General features: G+C 43.4%; 1 protein-coding gene across 3 annotated transcripts; it reads right to left on the reverse strand.

Annotated features, from left to right (window-relative positions):
• Window positions 1-110: 110 nt before the first annotated feature.
• Window positions 111-20,089, reverse strand: LOC116038865 (centrosomal protein of 164 kDa). Of its 3 annotated transcripts, none has more exons than XM_036001076.1 (30): window positions 19,908-20,089; window positions 19,497-19,580; window positions 19,013-19,124; window positions 18,072-18,303; window positions 17,695-17,859; window positions 17,450-17,584; window positions 17,251-17,331; window positions 16,464-16,568; window positions 13,648-14,448; window positions 13,294-13,476; window positions 12,808-13,254; window positions 12,185-12,238; window positions 11,936-12,072; window positions 11,025-11,564; window positions 10,808-10,939; window positions 10,482-10,677; window positions 8,752-8,826; window positions 8,183-8,305; window positions 7,817-7,960; window positions 7,491-7,574; window positions 7,337-7,405; window positions 6,978-7,237; window positions 6,667-6,852; window positions 4,299-4,479; window positions 4,077-4,184; window positions 3,763-3,865; window positions 3,053-3,439; window positions 2,855-2,927; window positions 2,627-2,746; window positions 111-1,086 (listed from the first exon to the last, which is right to left on the reverse strand). In XM_036001076.1, the coding sequence occupies exons 2-30, from the start codon at window positions 19,573-19,575 to the stop codon at window positions 990-992; spliced, it is 5,409 nt and encodes a 1,802-aa protein (XP_035856969.1). In that variant the 5' UTR covers window positions 19,576-19,580; window positions 19,908-20,089; the 3' UTR covers window positions 111-989. The 3 variants fall into 3 exon arrangements, with proteins under 3 accessions (XP_035856969.1, XP_035856970.1, XP_031139405.1); XM_036001077.1 differs by lacking the exon at window positions 13,294-13,476 and adding an exon at window positions 13,570-13,604 and having other exon boundaries at window positions 12,808-13,245; window positions 13,635-14,448; XM_031283545.2 differs by lacking the exons at window positions 12,808-13,254; window positions 13,294-13,476; window positions 13,648-14,448 and having other exon boundaries at window positions 19,908-20,088.
• Window positions 20,090-20,900: the final 811 nt, after the last annotated feature.

Consider the following 20,900-nt stretch of genomic DNA (forward strand, 5'->3'; position numbering starts at 1 on the left):
GTGTGAACATAGTACAGTAGGATAATCAGGATGTGGATATTTGAACGTACATGGACAAACAACAGACCACACCCAACAGTACTAGCCTATAACAGGGTCAGAACACAATACATGATTAGCCTATATATAAAATGTTTATTAAAATATTTTATAGAAAAATACAGCATTTATTTACACTTCTATATGCACAAGACATTTTTTTTTTCTCGCTGCCTTCACATATGTTAAAGTTACACTAATCAACGGCTCACTGCTGCGCCAACATCTGTGGAATATGTCATGTAAAATAAAAGTGGATTGGCTTCACCTTTACAAACAGTGATTTCTGTTTCTGACCGGCTAAAACAACTAAATCTAATGACATTAGTTCAAAACTTACATTTCCCACACAAGACACTTAAAAAACCAGTTTAATAAATACAAATGTAACCTGTCATGAAATGAAACTTGACCTCTGTGCAGCTGAAAAACACTACCATGTAGTGTTATTTCCTGCCTACAGCAGCAAATGGGTTCACAACATGAATATAAGTGTCTGGGATGTTTTCAGTAAAAGAAGTTTAGTAAACTTGACTTTCCCATTGGGCATCAAAGTAAACTACAGTAAACCATTTGGCCCAAGTCTGGCATTGATCTATAATCTGTAAACGTGACATTGAAGATTGATTGATTTGATTTAAAAAGGTCTCCTGTTGCTCACAGCCATATCTAATGTTGGAGGATACATGTCCTCAGCCCTCTGTGACACGTTGCTCCCTGAATTGCCATGTCCTCTGCAGTCATCTCTTTCTCAAATCCCTGCAGATGAGGTTGGACTTTCCCTGAAAACCTTTGCACTGAAAGTTTTTTCTTTAAAAGGAATGAATCAGGGGACGCTCACGTGAGGCCCCGCGTGTAAACGTCACAACGCTGACCTGTCAAAGTCATTAATGCTTCAAAGTCCTCAGTGACAGTCACAGTGCAACAGGACTGAACTGTGTGTCATGTCCTCAGTAATGATAGACTCTGATCTGGTTGTTATCGTCCAGGCCTAGCTGGAGCAGGCCGCTCTTGGTTGAAGGAGCCGGATAGCGAGTGAACAGAGGTCTGGAAGGCAGAGTTAAAGACAACGACGGGCATAACACTGTTCATAAAACAGTCTGCCAAGTAATGGTGTGCTTTGGATAATAAAGGGCAATAACGTGAAGTAGTAAAAGGTTATCAGACAAGTCAAAAATACATCAATAAACATTTTTAAAGTTAAATAGTTAAATAATGAAAATAGAGTGTTAAAAGACACATAAAGCTTTCTACTTTTCTATCTAGCTAGCAACAGTCCTCTCTATTGCTCAACTGATGTTAAACGCACACACGCACGCACAGAGCCCCGGTGCCACTTCAAAATAGCCTCGGGAAGGAACTTGTTTGGGTGGAACGTGTACGTAAGTTGTTTTAAAGGTCCCATGGCATGACATTTTCACTTTATGAGGTTTTTTTAACATATATAATATGCGTTCCCCCAGCCTGCCTATGGTCCTCCAGTGGCTAGAAATGGCGATAGGTATTAACCAAGCCCTGGGTGTCCTGCTCTGCCTTTGAGAAAATGAAAGCTCAGATGGGCCGATCTGGAATCTTGCTCCTTATGAGGTCATAAGGAGCAAGATTACCTCCCCTTTCTCTGCTTTGCCCGCCCAGAGAATTTGGCCCACCCATGAGAGCGAGACATCATGGCTTTCATACGAGCAAAGTAGCAGTTGGTCAAGGCCACCCCCTCCCCCCCTCTCTCCTCCTCAATAGCTACAGACACAGAAATGGCACATACTAAGGAAAGCTCATTGTGGGACTGGCTCTAGTGGCTGTAATTCTGCACCAAGGCTGAATTTTGGGAAAGAGACTTCAGATACAGTATTAGGGGACCACTAAGGTCTATATAAAAAGAGACTTCAGATACAGTATTAGGGGACCACTAAGGTCTATATAGAAGCATCCAAAGAGCACCATGTCATGGGACGATTAAAAACAGAAAGCTCAGATTGGACAGATAGTGTAGCTAGCTGTCTGGATTTACCCTGCAGAGTTCTGATGAGCAGTTAACCATAGTCCTCATAAATCAACCGGAGTTTAAAATGCCAACACAAAGAAAGCGGAAGGTAACGGACATCCGGCCAAAATGAGGGAGATCCGGCGGAATTTCCAAAGGCAGCTGAACAATCCCGGAAGTGGAACGTCGTGGATATAGACTAATGGGGATTGACATCCCTCTTTGAGCCAGCCTCAACTGGTCGCTCAATAAACTGCAGTTTCTGGCACTTTGCATTCCTTCATTTTTCAGCACCTGAGGTTGCTGCTTGGTGCCAAACTAAAATGAGCTTGTGAAAGATAAATAGAGGAAGAGGAAAATAAATTATTTTATCTGATTCTTTGCTGTTTTACCAAATGCCTGGATGTTACTGCATTTTCTCCATCTCCATGGTCATGGTTTTGTGAATTGTAATTGTCTAAACATACAGTATATCAGCATGGCAGTCTATACAGGTACAGCTACATTGAAATGAGGTTGAAAACTAGACACCGGATTGTGTGTTCTTTATGTAGATTCAACACATTAGTGTGTGTCTGTGGATGAGTATGTGTTATAAAAGGATACATGCTGGTGTCTTTTTTGCGCATCTCCAGCCACCTCTTGTTGCCGTCAATCAGGCCCTGCAGCTTCTGGCCGTCTACCTCCACTGACTTCTGCATGGGCCGCAGGCTACGACCATGTTCACTTAGATACACATAGACACACACAGTTTTAGGATTGTTGTAAGTACATTTAAGACAGTGGGGATGTGTATGTAATCTATAGCGAGATCAAAGGTGCATTCCTGGTTACCTAGCAGGAGTGTATGATGAGTATGCGGAGGTAGGCCCCATGGTGCTGGAGGCGATCGGGTCCATAGCTCCTCCTAGAGAACAGAACAACAGTTCAGGACCAACAACAATGATTGCGACTGATAGAAACCCTTTTCAACAATCAACATTAATAGTGCTGCACTCGGTCTGAAGCTAAATGAGCCGTCTGTTGGCATACTGGAGAAAATCTGGCTCCATCGGCTGTTGATGAGATCCTCAGAGCCCCTCAACCCACTGCTGATGCGGGTACTGAAAAGAGGGGTGGCTGCGGAGGTGCCTTGGGGCGCCCAGTTCCAGGATGGCTCTGAAAGCCTCACTGGGGGAGGTGGGGCTGAGGAGCTGGGGCCCAGGGTGTGCATCTGGTGCATGACTGATGCAGAGGTGGAGGTGGGAGCTGGGGTGGAGTGAGGTTGAGACAGATGCAGAGGGAAGGCTGTATAGGGTGTGGCGTTCTGCCTCTGGTCCAGTGAACCCAACGCACTCAGGACGGTGTTGAGCTGGCTTGAGATCTGCTGCAAAGACTCTGCTAACTCCTGGACTTTGTCCGGGACTGTAGGATGACCGCCTGACAAGAGAGTGAGGGAGAAATGGAGATAAAGAGAGGAACTAAGTGTAGCTGGAAATATGTAATAATCTAAGTATATGGTGTAAGATAAGATAGAACTTCATTCATTCCGAGGTAATTTGCTGTTCAGCAGTTGCAATACAAAGTGGTAAAGTGCAATTATAAAAAGTCTAAGATAACAATAAGGTAATATATACAATGTCAAAATCAGGTTTTATATATATATATATATATATATATATATATATATATATATATATATATATATAGCAATAATAACGGTGAATATGTCAGGTTCTTTGGTAAAACTATGAATGTGTTACCTGTTCCATCCAATGGGTCCACAGTGCTGCTGAGGTCAGATTCAGTCACATCAAAAGTCACCTTCCTCTCTCCTGCCAGCCGAGACAGACCCTCAAACAGCGGCTAAATGGAGAGAGCAAGGACATGAAATGAAAGAGCAGAGTGCGAGGCAGAACTACATTTTTTTAAATTGATGTATTCATTCATTCATTTCCAGCTATGATTAAAGGTGCTGGTTGACTTCATGAAATCTCTTACACTGAACATATAAAAATGCTTAACCAAAGTAAAGTATCACTTTAACAGAGTGTACTGGCGGATGTTTTCTCCTGACCTCTTCAGCTATAGAGCTCTCTAGCTGCTGGAGTTGCTCCTCTTTCCTCCGCAGGAGAGTGGTTCCTCTCTGAACCGCCCGCTGCAGCTCCACCACATTTCTGGCCTCCTGACAGAACGAGGGAAAGGAACCGGCACTTAACACTTATTTCCAATTAACCCTGTCGTACCAGTCATCACACCAATTATTGTTCAGCAGGAGGTGGGTCACACTCCTCCCTACCTGCTGGAGGTTTCTTGTCATCTCCTCAGTCACCCCTCCATCGTGGTTGGGGTCCTGGAAGGAGCTGGTCTGGGCCGCCCGCAGAGCTGCCCGTCTCTCCATCAGCCGGCTGCTCTCCCTCTCCAGGAAGACTTTGGTTTTTTGGATGGATGCGCCATGTGTGGAGATGTAGCGTTGAAACCTGGAAACATTAGATGTGTGGAGATGAGGGCTGAGGTTAAATACACACTTGTGCCCAGCTCTCATGGACTGTCTTCTAAATCAGGAATGTTCTGATCAACAGTGATCAACAATTATTATCATAATCAGCCTCCATTCCTCTGATACCATCCCGCCCATCGCAAACATCCAGGACCAAGCACCGGACCTGGAGTGGCGAGGCCTTCTCCATAGCTGCCCCCTCCATCTGGAACTCTCTCCCCAACACATACGGGACTGCACCAATCTGCCATATTCAAGAAAGTACTCAAAACTTGAGGTCGACCGATTAATCGGCCGGCCGATTAATCGGCCGATTTTTGGCTCTTTTTTTTTTTTTTTTTTTACATAATCGGCATCGGCCAATATCAAGCCGATTAATAAGCAGGCGCATCTGCGGGCAGCCTAGTGTTAAAAACATGAATAGGCGACATTTTTTACAGCGTACCCAGACCAGCTGCCTCCAGACCCTCCCCTTGTGAATTCTTGCGCAGTGTGTCTCGCACAGTCACTTCAGGTTCAGACGCTACCTTTAGCAGTAGCACGTTGCTGGTGTTCTTGCCTTGGGATTAACTGTACTAATAAAACCGTACAAAACACCGCGGCCACACCGCTGTGGAAGCTCCCCGAATATCATTTATCAGAGTCTGGTTGTTACCCCTGTCCGTGGCAGTCTCATCCACTCCTATAACGGAGCTAACTGGAGCTAACCGCTAACGGAGCTAATCGTTGCTAACAGAGCCTTCAGTCCTCCGTGCCTGTAGGCTATCCATTAACTGCATCTATGGACTCGAGCACGAATAAAACCCTTAATTTTATTAAATTGGCTGGATGAGTTTTAAATTACAACTAAGAGTTGTTTGAATGACAGAAATCTGGAAATCAACAGGACATGTAGGCTAACAGTAGGATCCCCAAAACACAGATAAAACACTGCAACAAATGAACAATTATCTAACAAACAAGGTGAACAAGAACTGACTTTAGATAGCCCTAGTCTTATGTGATTCAACAGGAGTTAGGAGGAAATAGTGTTGAGATTAATAATGTCACTTTCTGTGAAGCAGATTTGTATTCTCAGAAGTTTAAAGCTGATAAGTGCACTAAACTTTATTTTTTCATTGAAAGGTTTATTTGACAAAGTTTATTTTCTTCTTACCTGTTTCGTTTATTTAATATATTTTTCATACATTATTTATACAATATAGGCTACAGTATGTTTTTACATTATACGTGTAGATTGGTGAAGTGTTCAATAAATGTTTTTGTTGAGAAATTCTGTGTATATTAGTGTTACGTTTTATCTTTCAAATAGAGGTTTAAAAACAAGCACATATCAGCCAAATATCGGCCAAAATAAATCGGCAGCATTAATCAGCCATCGGCTGACCGTGATTTCTAAAGATCGGCATCGGCATCGGCCAGAGAAAAACCATATCGGTCGACCTCTTCTCAAAACTCACCTTTCAAGAACTTATTTTAATGTCATCTGTTACCTTTTCCCCCTAGATTATTTTATTTAACTTGTTGTGTACATTGTATTAGTCTCTCAATAAGCCCTCTATAAATAATATGTATTACAGTATTAATAGTATCGATGATTCTCTGTCTAGAAAGTGGCATTCCCTGTTTATTTATTTACTTTTTTTTCTGTGGCTGTAGTTGTGTTTTATGTATGACATGTTTAGTTATAGTTGGGACAATTTATGGGTTACACTATTGTGTGGCTGCTGTAATATGTTTTCTTTCTTCTTTATTTTGTGCAAAGTAGAGTATGTTGTGTGTGGACATTGGACCGGAAGCTGTGGATGAAATTACTTTTGTATTGGTGTCATGTAATTCCGTGCGGGATGGGCCACTTAGTGGCATGACAAAAAAAAAAAATATATTATTTAGTAGAGGTAGACGTAGCAATATTCTGTCTGAGTAGACAGCGCCATTTCAGGGTTTTTTTCCATACAATTTCAGGGGAAGCAGTACTTGTTATTGTGGCACTAAAATATGTAGAAATATTGAATATTGGCATATTAGCAACTATGACAACTTTGTATTGTTCAGGGACCTAAAACAGACTTATAGTACATATGTACCCTGTATATACCAAATGGCCAAAATTGTGCATTTACAACCACAAATGTATTCTTGGTTTTCTGTCTCTTATTCTCCTTACTCGTCCATGCTGCTGTGGCTGTCGGGTACAGGGGAGAGTGGCAGGTCCTCCAGGTCTTCTACATGTAGCGATGAGTCTCTCCTGTCACTGGAGGGCGCCGTCACCTCTGCATTCTCTGCCTTCTTTTTGTCCTGTTTAGGTTCTGGTCTGGTGGAGGTGCCTGCTCCTTCGCCTTGTTCTAGCTCACTGATTGGACAAAATGGTATAAAAACAGGAACACTGGATATCATTACATTCTCCTCAGTAATTCCACTGGCTGAAACTGAAGTAAACACACAGGATGCATGGATGTCCTGTGTAGTAAACTATACCTGACTCTGCGACTGAGACGGTCGCATCTCTCCTGCAGCAGCGCCACCTTGCTCTCCAGTCGCTCCTTGTTCTCCTTGGACCTCCTGCTCTCTTCCCTGGCTTTGTCTCTCTCCTCCCTCAGCCTCTCCCCCTCCTCCTTGGCCTCACTTCTCTCTTCCCTGGCTCTCTGAAGGAGTTCTCTGGCTTGAGTTTTCTCCTCTCTCATCCTCTCCAGCTCCTCTGTCAGCTGGTCTCTCTCCTGGATCAGCCGGGGTAAGGCCTGGACACACACAGACAAGTGGAGAAATAAGGGGTTGATAGGTGGACGGGTTGGTGACTATATTCTCTCTTTCCATGAAGAAAAAGTGTGATGTCCCACCTCTATCTGTCTGTCCACTTCCTCCTCTTCCTCCCCAAGCTTCTTCCTCCTCCTCTTCAGATCTGCTACCTGATAAGAGACAGAAACCATTAGTCCATGTGGTTTAGGTTAGTGTATCAGTGATTAATAGTACACACAGTATGGGATACAAGACCTTGGTCTGCAGCATGGCCTCCTGGTTCTTCAGCTCTCTGGCTCTCAGCTCCATCTGATCTTTTAGGTCCTCCAGTTCTGACTCCTAATAGAAGAAATAAAAAAGATTTATTCTCTGGAATAGACTGTTTACTTTTTTTTTAGAAAAAGCTTCCCTTTACCCTTAATTTGGTAAGTAAAAAATATAATTTCTGTCTATATACTGGAATTTTAAATTAAAACCATCCACCCGGTGGAAAGGATGACCTACTTTATGAGCCATCAGTTTTAGACCATGAAAGTCCAGCACTGCATCGTTAATAAATGTGTGTGTCTGTCTGGTCTCACCTTGCGCGAGTGTGTCAGCTGTGTCTTTTGTATCTGTGTGTTGAGCTGCAAGCGGAGTTTCTCCAGTTGGACAGCATGCGAGGCCTGCAGATGCTCTCTGTCCTCCTGCAGAGTAGAAAGCAAGCGCGCCCTCTGAGCAGTCTCCTGGAACACACAAACACAACATTTTTTAATTGCGTTTAAAAAACAAACAAAAAAAATGGCTAGTTGTGGATTTATTTATTATTAATATAGAGCCTGTTCTTCTCTGCTGATGCGTGCTGGAAACGAAAATATGGCATTTAAATATATTCTACTGTTTCCACTAATGTAAGTACAGGATGAGGGCATGTATCAGCTAAATGTGAAACGTAAACACTATCTGACCTCATCCAGGTATTTCTCTCTGATGCTGTTCATCTCTCTTCTGTGGTCCTCCCTCAACTGCTCCAGCTTCCTCTCGTGATCGCGCTGCACTTCCTCCCGCACTTCCTGAAGAACATCAGCTAGCTAGACAGTGACAGAATTTGTTTTGTTTTAGACTTCGTAGATTTTCCATGACAGACCGACATAAAAGAAAGACACTAATGACAAAACAAGAACATGACCGTCACACTGACAAGACAAACCAGTGGAAGGAGGGAGGGGGACTGTTGCAGTGTTAAGTTATTTTATGCATGTGTTTCTATTTAACACATAGTGTGACCATAGGAACATATGCATGCACTTGATCTTTCAACACATGCTTTGCTCTGACACATAAATACATGTTTTTGACTTTGAATAGAGATTATTTTACAGAAACAGATCAAATGAGACCAGGACTGAATATTATGAGTCCAGCAAAGATCTTGTTCTATTGCAAAGAGAGGAGGACATGGTGTTCTGAGTCCTGGATTCAGTGAAAATGTAACTAAAGAAAATAAATATACACATGGTGATGAGGATGACCTAACCTCTCGGTGGTAATCTGCCAGCTGCTGTTCAGGACGTGGACTCATGAACTCCCTCCTCTTCTCTGTGATATTGACCTTTATACAGACAAAATAGTACAAACACAGACAGACAAACATAGGGACAGGTCATTAATCTGTGTCCCTCAAGTCCAATGCCACCATGTACCACCAAAACAGAACAAACATAAGGCCTGGTTCTCCTGATGTTTCCAGTTGTGTCTGATGTTTACATAAATATAACACAAAGTGGTTATATACTACATATACATCATTTGAGTTCATATCCGGTTAATGTCTTTTTTTTTTATTAATGACGCCAACACTTTACTTCCACAATGGATGTTCAAGGCATTCATTATTTATCTTGCTGTTTGCTAACAACAACTGACAAGAAATAAACTAAAACTGAACTGTACTGAAGAGGGTGACTGACAGGAGGTTTTTACATATGAAAACTGGTATCCATGTTAATATGCCAACCTGTTACATTGCGTGGGTCATATGTTGTTTATCGGTGTTTTAAACCCCCAACGTCTCCTTCCAAGCAGCGCTGCCTGGAAGGTGCTAGGATTAGACAATGGTTATGGTTAGGGTTAGGCCGGCCACACACTGGCTGCGTCGCGTGAGCGTGTCAGCTGCGTGGCATGTCCGTTTTTATTTCGGCTCCCATGTTAACAGGTTAGAGCGTGCACACTGCCTGCTTGACACGCACGTCTCAGGCACGACGCCTATTTTTCACGCGACACGCAAGCGTGTTGGAAGCGTTTCTAGGCAAAACAGAATAGGAAAAGATGTTTTATTTGTCATTTTGACACAAATACATATTAATAAATGTAAATAAATGTTGATGTTTGAAAGTCTCTAGGTTTTGACATAAATGCAGATATAAATGTAATTAAAAAAATAAATAATTATCGATTTTCAAATAATGCACCTGTCAATACAGAACGAAATATTCTGTAGCCTATTTTGCCGTCAATACTGCCGACGTTGTCTTTACTGTAATCAAATCAGTATATATTTATGTTTAACATGAAGTATACTACTGCTTGAGTGCAGTAAATCAATGGGAAACATACATGTGTACAGACAAGGCTAGCAGCAGCAGCGCCGCGTCAGTTTCTGGTGGGCAAAGACAGAAAAATCCACGCAGCCGCCACGCAACAGAAATGCCACACTCACGCGACGCAGCCAGTGTGTGGCCGGCCTTAGGGTTAGGGTTATGGTTAGGTTTGGGTTAAAACACAGCGCCCAGGATGGGCGCTGCGAGGGGCACGGGCACAAGAGGACCACTGGTGTGAATAAAAGACTTAAAAATCTCCTTAAAAAAGCCGGGTTAGGGTTAAGGTTAGGGTTAGGTGCCTTGAAGTCAACGGTTGCAGCGATGCCTGGAAGGAGACGTCAGGGGCTTAAAACACCATCAAGCTCATTTGTTTTTCACTCCAGATTGCTTAATAACAGTGACACTATTTGAATTCTGCTATTTATTAAACTTCAATTATATTGATTTTCAAACATTATATTGTTTATCTTTGTTGTTCCTAGTATTTGTGTTTAGCTTCAGTTTGTGTGGAATTAGATATCCCTCATTAGTCATGCAGAGAAGGAGTCTCAAGGCAAGTCATGCCAGGTGCAATATCAACATTCAAACACTGACATTTTAAAGACTAAATAATATTGAAATCAAAGACGAGCCGGACACAAGCAGGCCAGCAATCCTCCTCAGTCACCTCGTGTTTCAGGGAGTTTAGTTTCTCCTCCCTCTCTCCCTGGAGTCTCCTCTTCTCCGCTTGCAGCTCTTTTTCCGACTCAGCCTTCAGACGCTCAGTGTCCTGCCTCTTCTGGGCCTCCAGTCTGTCGCGCTCCGCTACTCGCTCTTCCTCTAGAGTGATGCGTAACTCCTTCAGCATGACCTCACTTTCCTTCCTGATCACAGGACACACACACACACACACACACACACACACACACACACACACACACACACAAGACACGCAGATTTAGCGTCACTTTGTTTTCTGCAACTCAGTTTTCTGTGTTAATGTATGTGTCTGACCTGAGTTGGTGTTGCTGCCTCTCCCTCTCCCCGCGGACAGACTCTCTGAGCTCCTCTAGAGTCCTCTCAGACTCTTCATTCAGCCTGGCCTCCTCCTCTCTCCTCTTAGACACGAGATGCTGCCGCAGAGCCCTTTGGGAGACACGCATACATGTGCATTTATGAATTAAGAAATTGTTCTAAAAGTGTTTAGTAAAATATGTGTCTCCATGCCTACCTCAGTCTTTCCTCACTCTCCTCCTTCAGCCTCCTCTCCTCATCGTCCTCTTTTCTCCTCAGCTCCTCCTGGAGGAGACGCATTCTCTTCTCCTTCTCCTTCATCATATTCTCCCTCTCCTCCTCCTCTTGATCAGCCTTCCTCCTCTCCCTCTCTACCTTCCTCTCTCTCAGACTCCTTTCCTCTTTCTCTGCCCTCTTCCTCTCCTCCTCCTCCTCCTCCTCTTTCTCCCTCTCTTTCTTTTCTCTGTCTTTCCACACTCTCGGGCCGCCCTCTTCTTCCAGTGGGCTCTCCTGGTTTTGTAAGGGGGGTTCAGTGTCTTCAAGTTGGGTGTTGGAAGTGCGGACCAGCCGACCTCTGGAGGTCTCAGGCCTTTGTAGCCCCAGAGACGTGCCGAGGCTTTCGGTTTTCAGACGGAGCATGTCAGCTTGCTCTGAGCGGGACGAGCTTGAGAGGGAGGGCGAATGGCTGAGCTGGTGGAGGACGAGCCGGTCAACTTTTATTGCTAGAGGGTTGTCTTTGCCAGCAGCCTGCAAATGGCTGAAGAGGGAGAAAGGTGTTATACCAATTGTTAAAAAAGGCTGTAAATACCCTAAGATTGCATACAACTTTCAGTGTTACTTTATTAATGGACAAGTTGTTTATGTTTCCTGAATGTCCATGCCCTTCCTTTGACGAAGTACTGCATGTTTCACTGATATACTGTACATGTAATGGTTGGGAGCTTCGCAAAGAAATGTTTGGGGATTTCACAGCTGAAATTACTTTCATGGAAACAAAATGGATTAAGGCATCTAAAATGAACTTCCAGTTCCTTGTGAGGCACTATTCAAGACCTGATAAGAGATAATGCAACTTAGTTTAAGCACAGCAGCTGTTTTCCAGGAACAATATCAAAAAGAAAAACGTACCTCTTGGCAGCCTTAGCCTTCTGTGTCTTTGCCCCCCCTTCATTCTCCTCTTCCTCTTTTGTTTCCTCTTTATCGTCTCTCTCCAGTGGACTGACAGTGCCGGACAGGTCGTTGATGTCCAGAACCTTTTCCGACAGCTTTAGGATAAAACAAAAAAACAAAAACAGAACCATTACAAAACAGATTGACAACAGTTCAACGAATGACTGAATGGTGGTGAATGGGTGTCACACTGCATGATCAGAGTACCTTGACATCTATGGAGGATGAAGCCTTCTCAATGTCTTCACTGGCCTCAGACTCCTGCAATAACACAAACACATATAAACACTCAACGGCAAGGTAACGGTTCTGAGTAAACACGCAAACAAAATTGCACAAGCAACACTAAATATTGAAGACACAGACCACACACACACACACAGCATGAAGTCAAAAGCAGAGCGTACACAAACACAAACAAGGCCAACGAGCTGGCAGGCATACTGAAGTGAAGATAGTCAAGCAATGTGTAATCAAAGCAAGCAGTCTTGGAAAGATTGGGGAGGAAATGGCGGGAGATGAGAGACCTGTGCGTCTGGTCAAATAACTCAAAATCACCCGTCAATCCAAAAGCAGATGGACTACCAATGGGAAAAGGGATCAGAACTTTCCAATCCAGTCCTCAGGGGCTCAAACGGATCCGTCCTCTCACCAAATAATATTCCAGTGTGCGAGTGATGACATTCAGGCTGGGAGCCCCTAAGGCAGTGGAGTTGGATTCTGGGAGCTACATGCACCTGCGTGCAGAGATCAGGCAAGATCAGGGTTGGGGTCGGGTAGTGAATGGGGTGAGGTGTGTAAGCACGCACAGAGGCAACACCAAACCCTACCTCTGCAGGAAGGGGGGATTTGTTTGTCACATTCTTCATCTTGCCAGCAAGAGTTTTTCTTATTTGGTCAAGCGTTCTAAGGTCACTCAGCATCATCTTCTTGTTTAGCTTGGCGGGTCGAACCTGAGCCGCTCCAGCCTCAAAAACCTCAACGACTTGCTCCTCACTCTCCGATGCAGTTTGGGGCTTTTGGGCGTCTGATTCATCATCTACCTCCAGCCCCTCCCCCTCTGTGTCTCCCCCTTCGCTCTGTAGACATCTCTCTAACACCTCCTCGTCACTCTCTATCACTTTCCCCTGGCTCAGGGAGCATCTCTCCAAAGCCTCATCGTTCTCACCCTCCTCCTCCTCCTCTTCTTGCTCTCTTTCACTATTTATCTCAACCTCCTCCTCCTCCTCCTCTTTTTCCTGCTCTCTTTCGCTATATATCTCCACCTCCTCTTCCTCCTCCTCTTGTTCCTTTTCACTATTTATCTCCTCCTCCTCTTTTTCCATTTCTTGCTCTCTTTCGCTATATATCTCCACCTCCTCCTCCTCCTCTTTTTCCTTTTCTTGCTCTCTTTCGCTATATATCTCCACCTCCTCCTCTTTTTCCTTTTCTTGCTCTCGTTCGCTATTTATCTCCTCCTCCTCCTCTTTTTCCTTTTCTTGCTCTCTTTCGCTATTTATCTCCTCCTCCTCTTTTTCCTTTTCTTGCTCTTTTTCGCTATATATCTCCTCCTCTTTTTCCTTTTCTTGCTCTATTTCGCTATATATCTCCACCTCCTCCTCTTTTTCCTTTTCTTGCTCTCTTTCGCCATTTATCTCCACCTCCTCCTCTTTTTCGCTATTTATCTCCACCTCCACTTCCTCATTCTCATTCTGCCCTTCTTCGTCATCTACACTTCCCTCAAGCTCTTCCCTCTCTTTGTCATTTTCGTCCTCCTCCTCACTCCCTTCGTCTTGATCGCTTTTGAAGCATTTCTCTACAACTTCATCGCTACCTTCCTCAAATTCTTCCGCTTGTATCTCTTCCTTCACCTCTTCTTTCTCCTCCGTTAAACTCTCCCCTGCCCCGTCACTCTCCACATTCTCTTCTCTGTCTTTGGCCTCATGCTGTTGGCTTTTGAAACAACTTTCCACGTCGCTGTCATTTTCCTCTCTTTCCTTGCTCTCCTGCTTGTCACTGTGTTGGACGTTTTTTGACACTCCACCATCGCCTTCATCTATCTCTCCATCATCGCCCTCACAGCATTCCTCCTCTACCTCATCGCTCTCTACCACCTCCTCCTCCTCATCATTCTTGCTTCCTATAGACCCTTTACTTCCTCCCTGCTCGTCCTCCATCTCCTCCCCCTCTTCTTTGGTTTCCCTCTCATCCGCTTCCTCGTCCTGTGCCTCTCCATCCTGCAGCTCATTTTCTAACTCTCCTTTCTCCTCTGTCTCTCCCTCCTCTGCTTTCCCTCCTCCTTCATCCTCTCCCTTCTCTCTCTGAACATCCTTGTCTTCCTCCTGCTCCTCCTCCTCCTCCTCCACCACCTCATTCACCTCCTCTGCTACCTCCTGTTCAGCAGAGTTTCCAGCATGTGCCCCCTCCTCACTGACATGGTTTCTGCTGCCCGCCAGTGAGGACAGGTGGAGGCGGCGGCCCCACAGAGAGTCCTTGATGGAGAGGAATAGGAGGAATTGTCCATCCATCCCAGACAGAGGCACAAAGGAAGCGTGCAGAGACACAAGGGAGAGAAAGGACGAAGGAGGGCAGGTGAGGGAAGGAGGCAGTCAAAAAAGATTGTGACCCCAGCTTAAAGATGTTGGGGGTGGGGGGGAGGGGGTTATCTTGACACAACTGCACGCAAAATTACCAGATCATGCATTTTTCAAGGACAAAATGAGTCATGTCAGACAACCAACACACGAGAAATAAATTAGTCAAATGCACAAATAAAAATATGCATGTATGCATAGAAAAACATACACGTCTCTCTCACACTCGAATACAGGCACACACAAAGGGGCAGGTTTGTTTGATAAATGTAATTCCTCTTTCAAAAAAGCCACAGTGTGTTAATGTTTTGGGACATTGTGTAATTACAGAATAAAGAGTAAATGCATTACCAACTTTCATCAGTAGGTAATGTAAGACATGTTCATAGATTTATAAATTAGGACTGACTTTTTCTCAGAATGTAATGGCAGTCATGGGGAGTTGTACTGGTCTATCCCAATGGGGATATATACAAAAAATTAGAGGAATGATAGTATTCGTTGTTTTGAAACATGCTCCTGATATATACTTTTAGACAGCAAAGCAGTAACAGTGACAGTAGGAAGACAGCAAGACAAAGAGGAAGGCACAGTGACAGCCGTGCCCATAGGACAGATCCCAGCAGCATAGCAGCTACAGGAACACACCCAGGGTCACGGTGCAAAGGTTTAAAAAGGTTTAAAAAGGTCACACGAGACAAAGAGAAGGAATAAGAGATGGTTTAGAAACACAGTTACATGAGACAACAAGACAAGTTCACGGTAGCGATAACACAGAGAATGTGTGGAAACAATTAGGCTTGCCGCAAACCTAAAAATATATGTACAGTATATATTAGCATCTATATCCCACATTATTATTATTATTATCATTAATTGAAAATGCAATGTGAAGTTATCAATGGCTGCATTTTTATCTTCACAATATACTCTGGTCTTGAACATCTCTGGCTTAAAGCTATTAGTGCGCGGCTATTTTATATTAATGAATGTCCGTAACATTCAAGCCATTGCCAAATGAGTTGATACAAAGCTAATCAGCTCCATAAAACTCTCTCTGTATTTGTCAGTATGGCTATGTTTACAAAATGGTGTCGCCCGGCGAAATTCCCACGCAGCAGCTTGAGGGAAGCGTTTTACTGCAGAGAAAGGACAACAGCAGCGTTCAGCTTTGGAGACGAAGAGGACTGCTGCAACAGGTGAAGGCATGGCTAAAAACCCGAAGAAGCGTCCACAAAATGTTTCAGTCAGTGATTGTACTGCTAAGAAAAGACCTGCACGATCAGCAGAAGGACTAAAATCCACCAAAAAAAAAGTTACCGACAGCGAAGACAAACACAGATAACCATTGGTGTGGCTTTTCCTATTTGGAGAACGCTGAAAAAAAAGAAAAGCGACTGAGGTAAGACACAGATGTCGCCTTACTGCTTATGAACAGGCTATTAATGGGTTTTGTAACGTACTAGGAGTAGGAATTATTGCTACTTAATTTACTCAACCTAAATTATGTGCTATTAACAACTGCGTGGAGGAGGGGTAGGGGTGCGATCACCGAAGGCTTGCGTCATGTGGATGCCCAACAGTATTGTTGTCATTATTTAGAATTCCTAATGGAAGCGACAGAAACTACGCACTATAGCTTTAAAGATACAGTAGAAATACTATTAACCTCAACAATTATGAATATACCTGAGATGTCAGGGTTGTGCTTCTTAAATTCCTGTCAATTCATGCAACATATAAAAATGTTTCAGACAAGTAAAACATAAAACACTAAGGCCATTCAAAGAACATGATTGCATGATGAACACAGGTGTTAGATACAGAACACCGAAATGAGAGAGCAAGGAAGACAAAGAGCTGAGAGCCGTGTGTGTGTGTGTGTGTGTGTGTGTGTGTGTGTGTGTATATACCTGTTGGGATGGTGGTTCAGGGCTGTGGTCTCCAGATAAGGCCAAGTCCTGCAACTCTGGCTCTGTTCTCTCCTCAGCTGGAGCTTCACCACTGGCTTCACTGTCCTAGAGCACACACACACAGACACACAGACACACAGACACACACACACACACTTAAACTTTCCACTGGAACTGACTGAATAAGAGAAAAATATAATATTCATACCTAAAAAGGACTGTACCTGTCTCGAATCAACATGGAATCAAACTGAATCAAAACTAGGGCTGCAACTAACAATTATTTTCATAGTCGATTAATCTGTTGATTATTTTCTCGATTAATCGATTAGTTGTTTGATCTATAAAAATGTCAAAACATGGTGAAAAATGTGGATCAGTGTTTCCCAAAGCCTAAGAGGACGTCCTCAAATGTCTTGTTTTGTCCAAAACTCAAAGATATTCAGTTTACTGTCACAAAGGAGAGAAGAAACTAGAAGATATTCACATTTAACAAGCTGGAATCAGAGAAATCTTATTTTTTTTAATAAAAAAATGACTCAAACGATTAATCGATTATCAAAATAGTTGGCGATTAATTTAATAGTTGACAACTAATCGATTAATCAATTCATCGTTGCACCTCTAATCAAAACTATCTCATCAAAGACAAAAGGTACCTGGATTTATCGGTCTGAAATATATCAGTAAGCCCTGCAACAGCTGTTCTCATTTTCTCTTTTTACAGTAGAAGATTGATTTTAGAACCAGAACCAGTTCTGTTTAAAGCAAACCATCCTCTGTCTACCTCATAATGTAGGCCTCCTCCAAGTGCATCCAGGTCCAGATGAAGGTTCTTCAATAATCGGTCTGAACCGCGAGGACTCGGCTGAAAAAGTGACAATGTCTGGTTAGACAGGGACATAAAATATACATTTAGGAGCCATATTAGGCAGCTAAACCAACTACTTATATCATCTTACACTTGTCTTTAGGTTGAACTGCACCTCGATTTCGGAGATTTTCTTATTGTCGTCATCATCAACATCATCATCATCATCATCAAAGCCAGGCAGAGTGAGAGACACCCTCTCCTCCTGCCTGCTGCCTAAAACACTAGATGCTCCACTGCTCCGAGGACCCTGACAGAGAAAGACATTTATTATAGTATACTGTATACTGTAATGGTTTGGGAGAGGCTAACAATAAAAAATCAAATCATATGGTCCTCCATATAGCAATGGGATCTTACCCCAAGGGATGTCTTTAGGGGCTCCAGTCCCCCAGTGCTGCCAAGGGGCCGCCGCAGACCAGGGGCAGAACCAGGCAGAGGGCCTGGGCCGAGAGCATCCAGACCTCTCAGAGGAGCCAGGCTGCCCAGCGGGGATGGTAGAGGTCCCAGGGCTGAACTCAGTGCCTGTAGGAAAAAAGACACAGTGTCCATACGGCTACAACGTTTCTCTTGCTTCATACTCAGTATTGATAAAATACACATATTTAAAACTGCATTTTTTTCTTCTTTTAAATTCTATTATCCATGTAACACAGAGTGAAGCATTTCTCCCACTAACAAGGTTAAATACAAAAAAATACAAGATTAAACTGTGGAAAAATACAACAACAACTCACTCCAGGAGTCTTGAGCGGCTCTTTCTTCTTTTTCTCTTTCTTCTCCTTCTTTTCTTTCTTCTTCTTCTTGTCCTTGTCCTTCTTCGCCCCTGTGCCTCCTGCAGCGGCCGTGAGCTGGGCGCGCTCACGCTCCTGGGCCACCAGGCGGCGGTAGTGCTCGTCGCACGGGTGATCCCATGTGGACTGTCCCGAGGAGAAGTTGAAATAGTAGATATCCCCCGTCACATCCTGGCTGCGGGGGAGGAAGGGGGAGAGGAGGGGGGTCACTTCGGCACCTCCAAAAAGGCCCAGAAAAGTGAAGGAGAGATGATGGGTGGATGGGTGGGTGAACGTAGAGATGTCACCAGAGGTAATGTCACTGAAACTGAACGCTGCACCAAATGAACTATGATATACATATACAAAACCTATATGCCACAAAATAATATTACTTCATTTGTTTTCTTCATAATTTGGTATCAGTCTCTCAGTCGACAGGAGCACACACAGAGCAGAAAATGGTGAAGCAATAGGCCTAAATAGTGGCATAAATTCTAGAGAAAAAGGCTTCAGTTGGTTTAGATGCTGATTGTTGCTTTATAGAGAAGGTTGCTATGCATGTCCACCTTCAGGTTTTTTGAGAACAGATCTTCACCCTTGATTAGTTCCATGGACACAAACACTCCCACACTACATTACTGTCAAAACACACTACGATAAATCAAACTTGCTACTGGGACTGCTTGTATCTCTGGTGCCTCACCAAGACTGTTCACAACAACTTGCAAATAGAAACCCAGAGTGAGACTGTAATACCACATTCTCAATGCCAAACATGATTTCATAATAATACATCAAGTGCAGTAAAATCATCTCCAGATTAGAATTATCTCTGCATAAGGTTTTCTGTGGGTGGCCATGCTACCGAGGATCCACTCCCCAGTCTCTCTCCCCTTAATTACCAAGGCTTCCACTCGGGAGGCAGCGGGGCAACAATGCCTTCCCTGGCCAGCCACAGGAGCTCCGGCTCACTGTCGGGATCAATGCCAATCTCTCTTGCGTACTCTTGGATCTCTGATGAGAGAAAGAGAAAAAGAGTGATATGAGACAAAATTAATGTAATAGTACATTATACAGCATCTAGTATGTTTAACAGCTCATTAAGGCAAACTAAGCCCCCCCAAAACAAACACGATATAACAGAATGATATAAGAGTTTAGGAGGTGATAAAAACTCAATATATTGAATGAATAAACGCTGCAGGTTTTCCACACTACTGCTGTCAGGAAGGATCCTCCCATTATCTATCATCAATATCAATGTATATGTATGATGATAGATAATGGAACTATATATATATATATATATAGATAATATAGACACAGTGAGTCAATCATATCCTTAACGGCAGCCATACCCAGGGTATCACCCTCACCACTGTGTACCTTGTTCAGAGGGTGTATAGCTTTCATCATAGTCCTCTTCAAGGATCAGTTGGTCCCCTATGAGAGCAGCTGCAGTCATGGTTACTGCAGAGAAATGCAAAACAGGATGAATGGCACAAGCCAGGGAGATATACTGTATAACACTGTGGCAGACAACTACACAATGTTGCCTGTCTCGCTCTGCACCCTCAGCGTTTCACTATGCTGTGTGACGCCCTGCTTTCTGAGAGAAAACTGAAGATTTTTACCTTGCTAATGCGCGGGACAGCTGAAGGGGGGGTGCGCTAAGCTACTTAAGCTAGCATCTCAGCTAACTTCAACTGCTAGCTAGCTGGGCCCCATAAAGCTACTTAACGTTAGCTCAGTCAGCTAAGTAGTTTGAGAATAGCTTATTCGTGATAAATGATTTACCTTCCAAACTTCCAATCGTTTTCTCATTAGCCTCTGTGGCAATACCGATCGGTTGTCAGTTGTTTAACACAGACATTGTGTACGCAGAGGGGAGAAGGATACGAAAGTTACAGTACTAACAACATCTCTAAGGACGCTTCCCTCGTTTCCTATTGACGATGGAAACGTAGCTCTGACTGGCTGAGCCAAATGTGGCGTTCAAGTATCCTCGTAAGCTCCCAATTCGTCCATATATTTAGTACAATCATGGCGAAATCGAAATTTGAACAAAAGTGGCTTTTGTTTAATTTAAAATGTAACATAACCGTTATTGATTCAGCAGGACTATTCAATTCTATTTTATTTTATTTATAATGTCAAATAAATCACAATAGAAGTTATCTCAGGACACTTTACAAATAGAGTAGGTCTAGACCACACTCTATAATTTACAGACTCAACAATTCCCCCCAAGAACATGCATTTGGTGCAGTTCCATTTAACAGGCAGAATCCTCGGACAGAACCAGGCCCTTGGTGGGCAGCAGATGGCCGCTGCTGGTTGGAACACAGAGACACAGACACAGATATACAGAAATATGATTGATAATAATTAAAGCAGTTTGTAAGACAGTTGTTACTAGAGAGAAAAGATAATATAACAGACGCATTTATTTGATTTTTTAGTTTTTCTTAGTTACCATGTTACACAGTCATGGCTACTGTAGGCTATCCATCCTCCTCCTTAATCCTCTCGCTCATTTTTCTTCCTCTTGGGCAATTTAGGCTTAGAAGACTTCGTTTTGAAATTTTTCTAAGTAACTTAAAAAATCCTCATATTCCCCTTTCCACCATTTCTTTCTTTAAGCCACAGTTCTGTAAGCAACATTCCTCAACAAAGTAGCCTACTTGGAACAAAGTTGGCGCAGGGCCCTGCACTCTGGATATAGGCTATGGTATAATAACAGAGGGGTGGGGTTATCAGTTCAGCAGACTCTATGGTGCAAATTGGCCA

This window comes from Sander lucioperca, chromosome 5 (assembly GCF_008315115.2).
Source record: "Sander lucioperca isolate FBNREF2018 chromosome 5, SLUC_FBN_1.2, whole genome shotgun sequence".
NCBI classification, from domain to species: Eukaryota; Metazoa; Chordata; class Actinopteri; order Perciformes; family Percidae; genus Sander; species Sander lucioperca.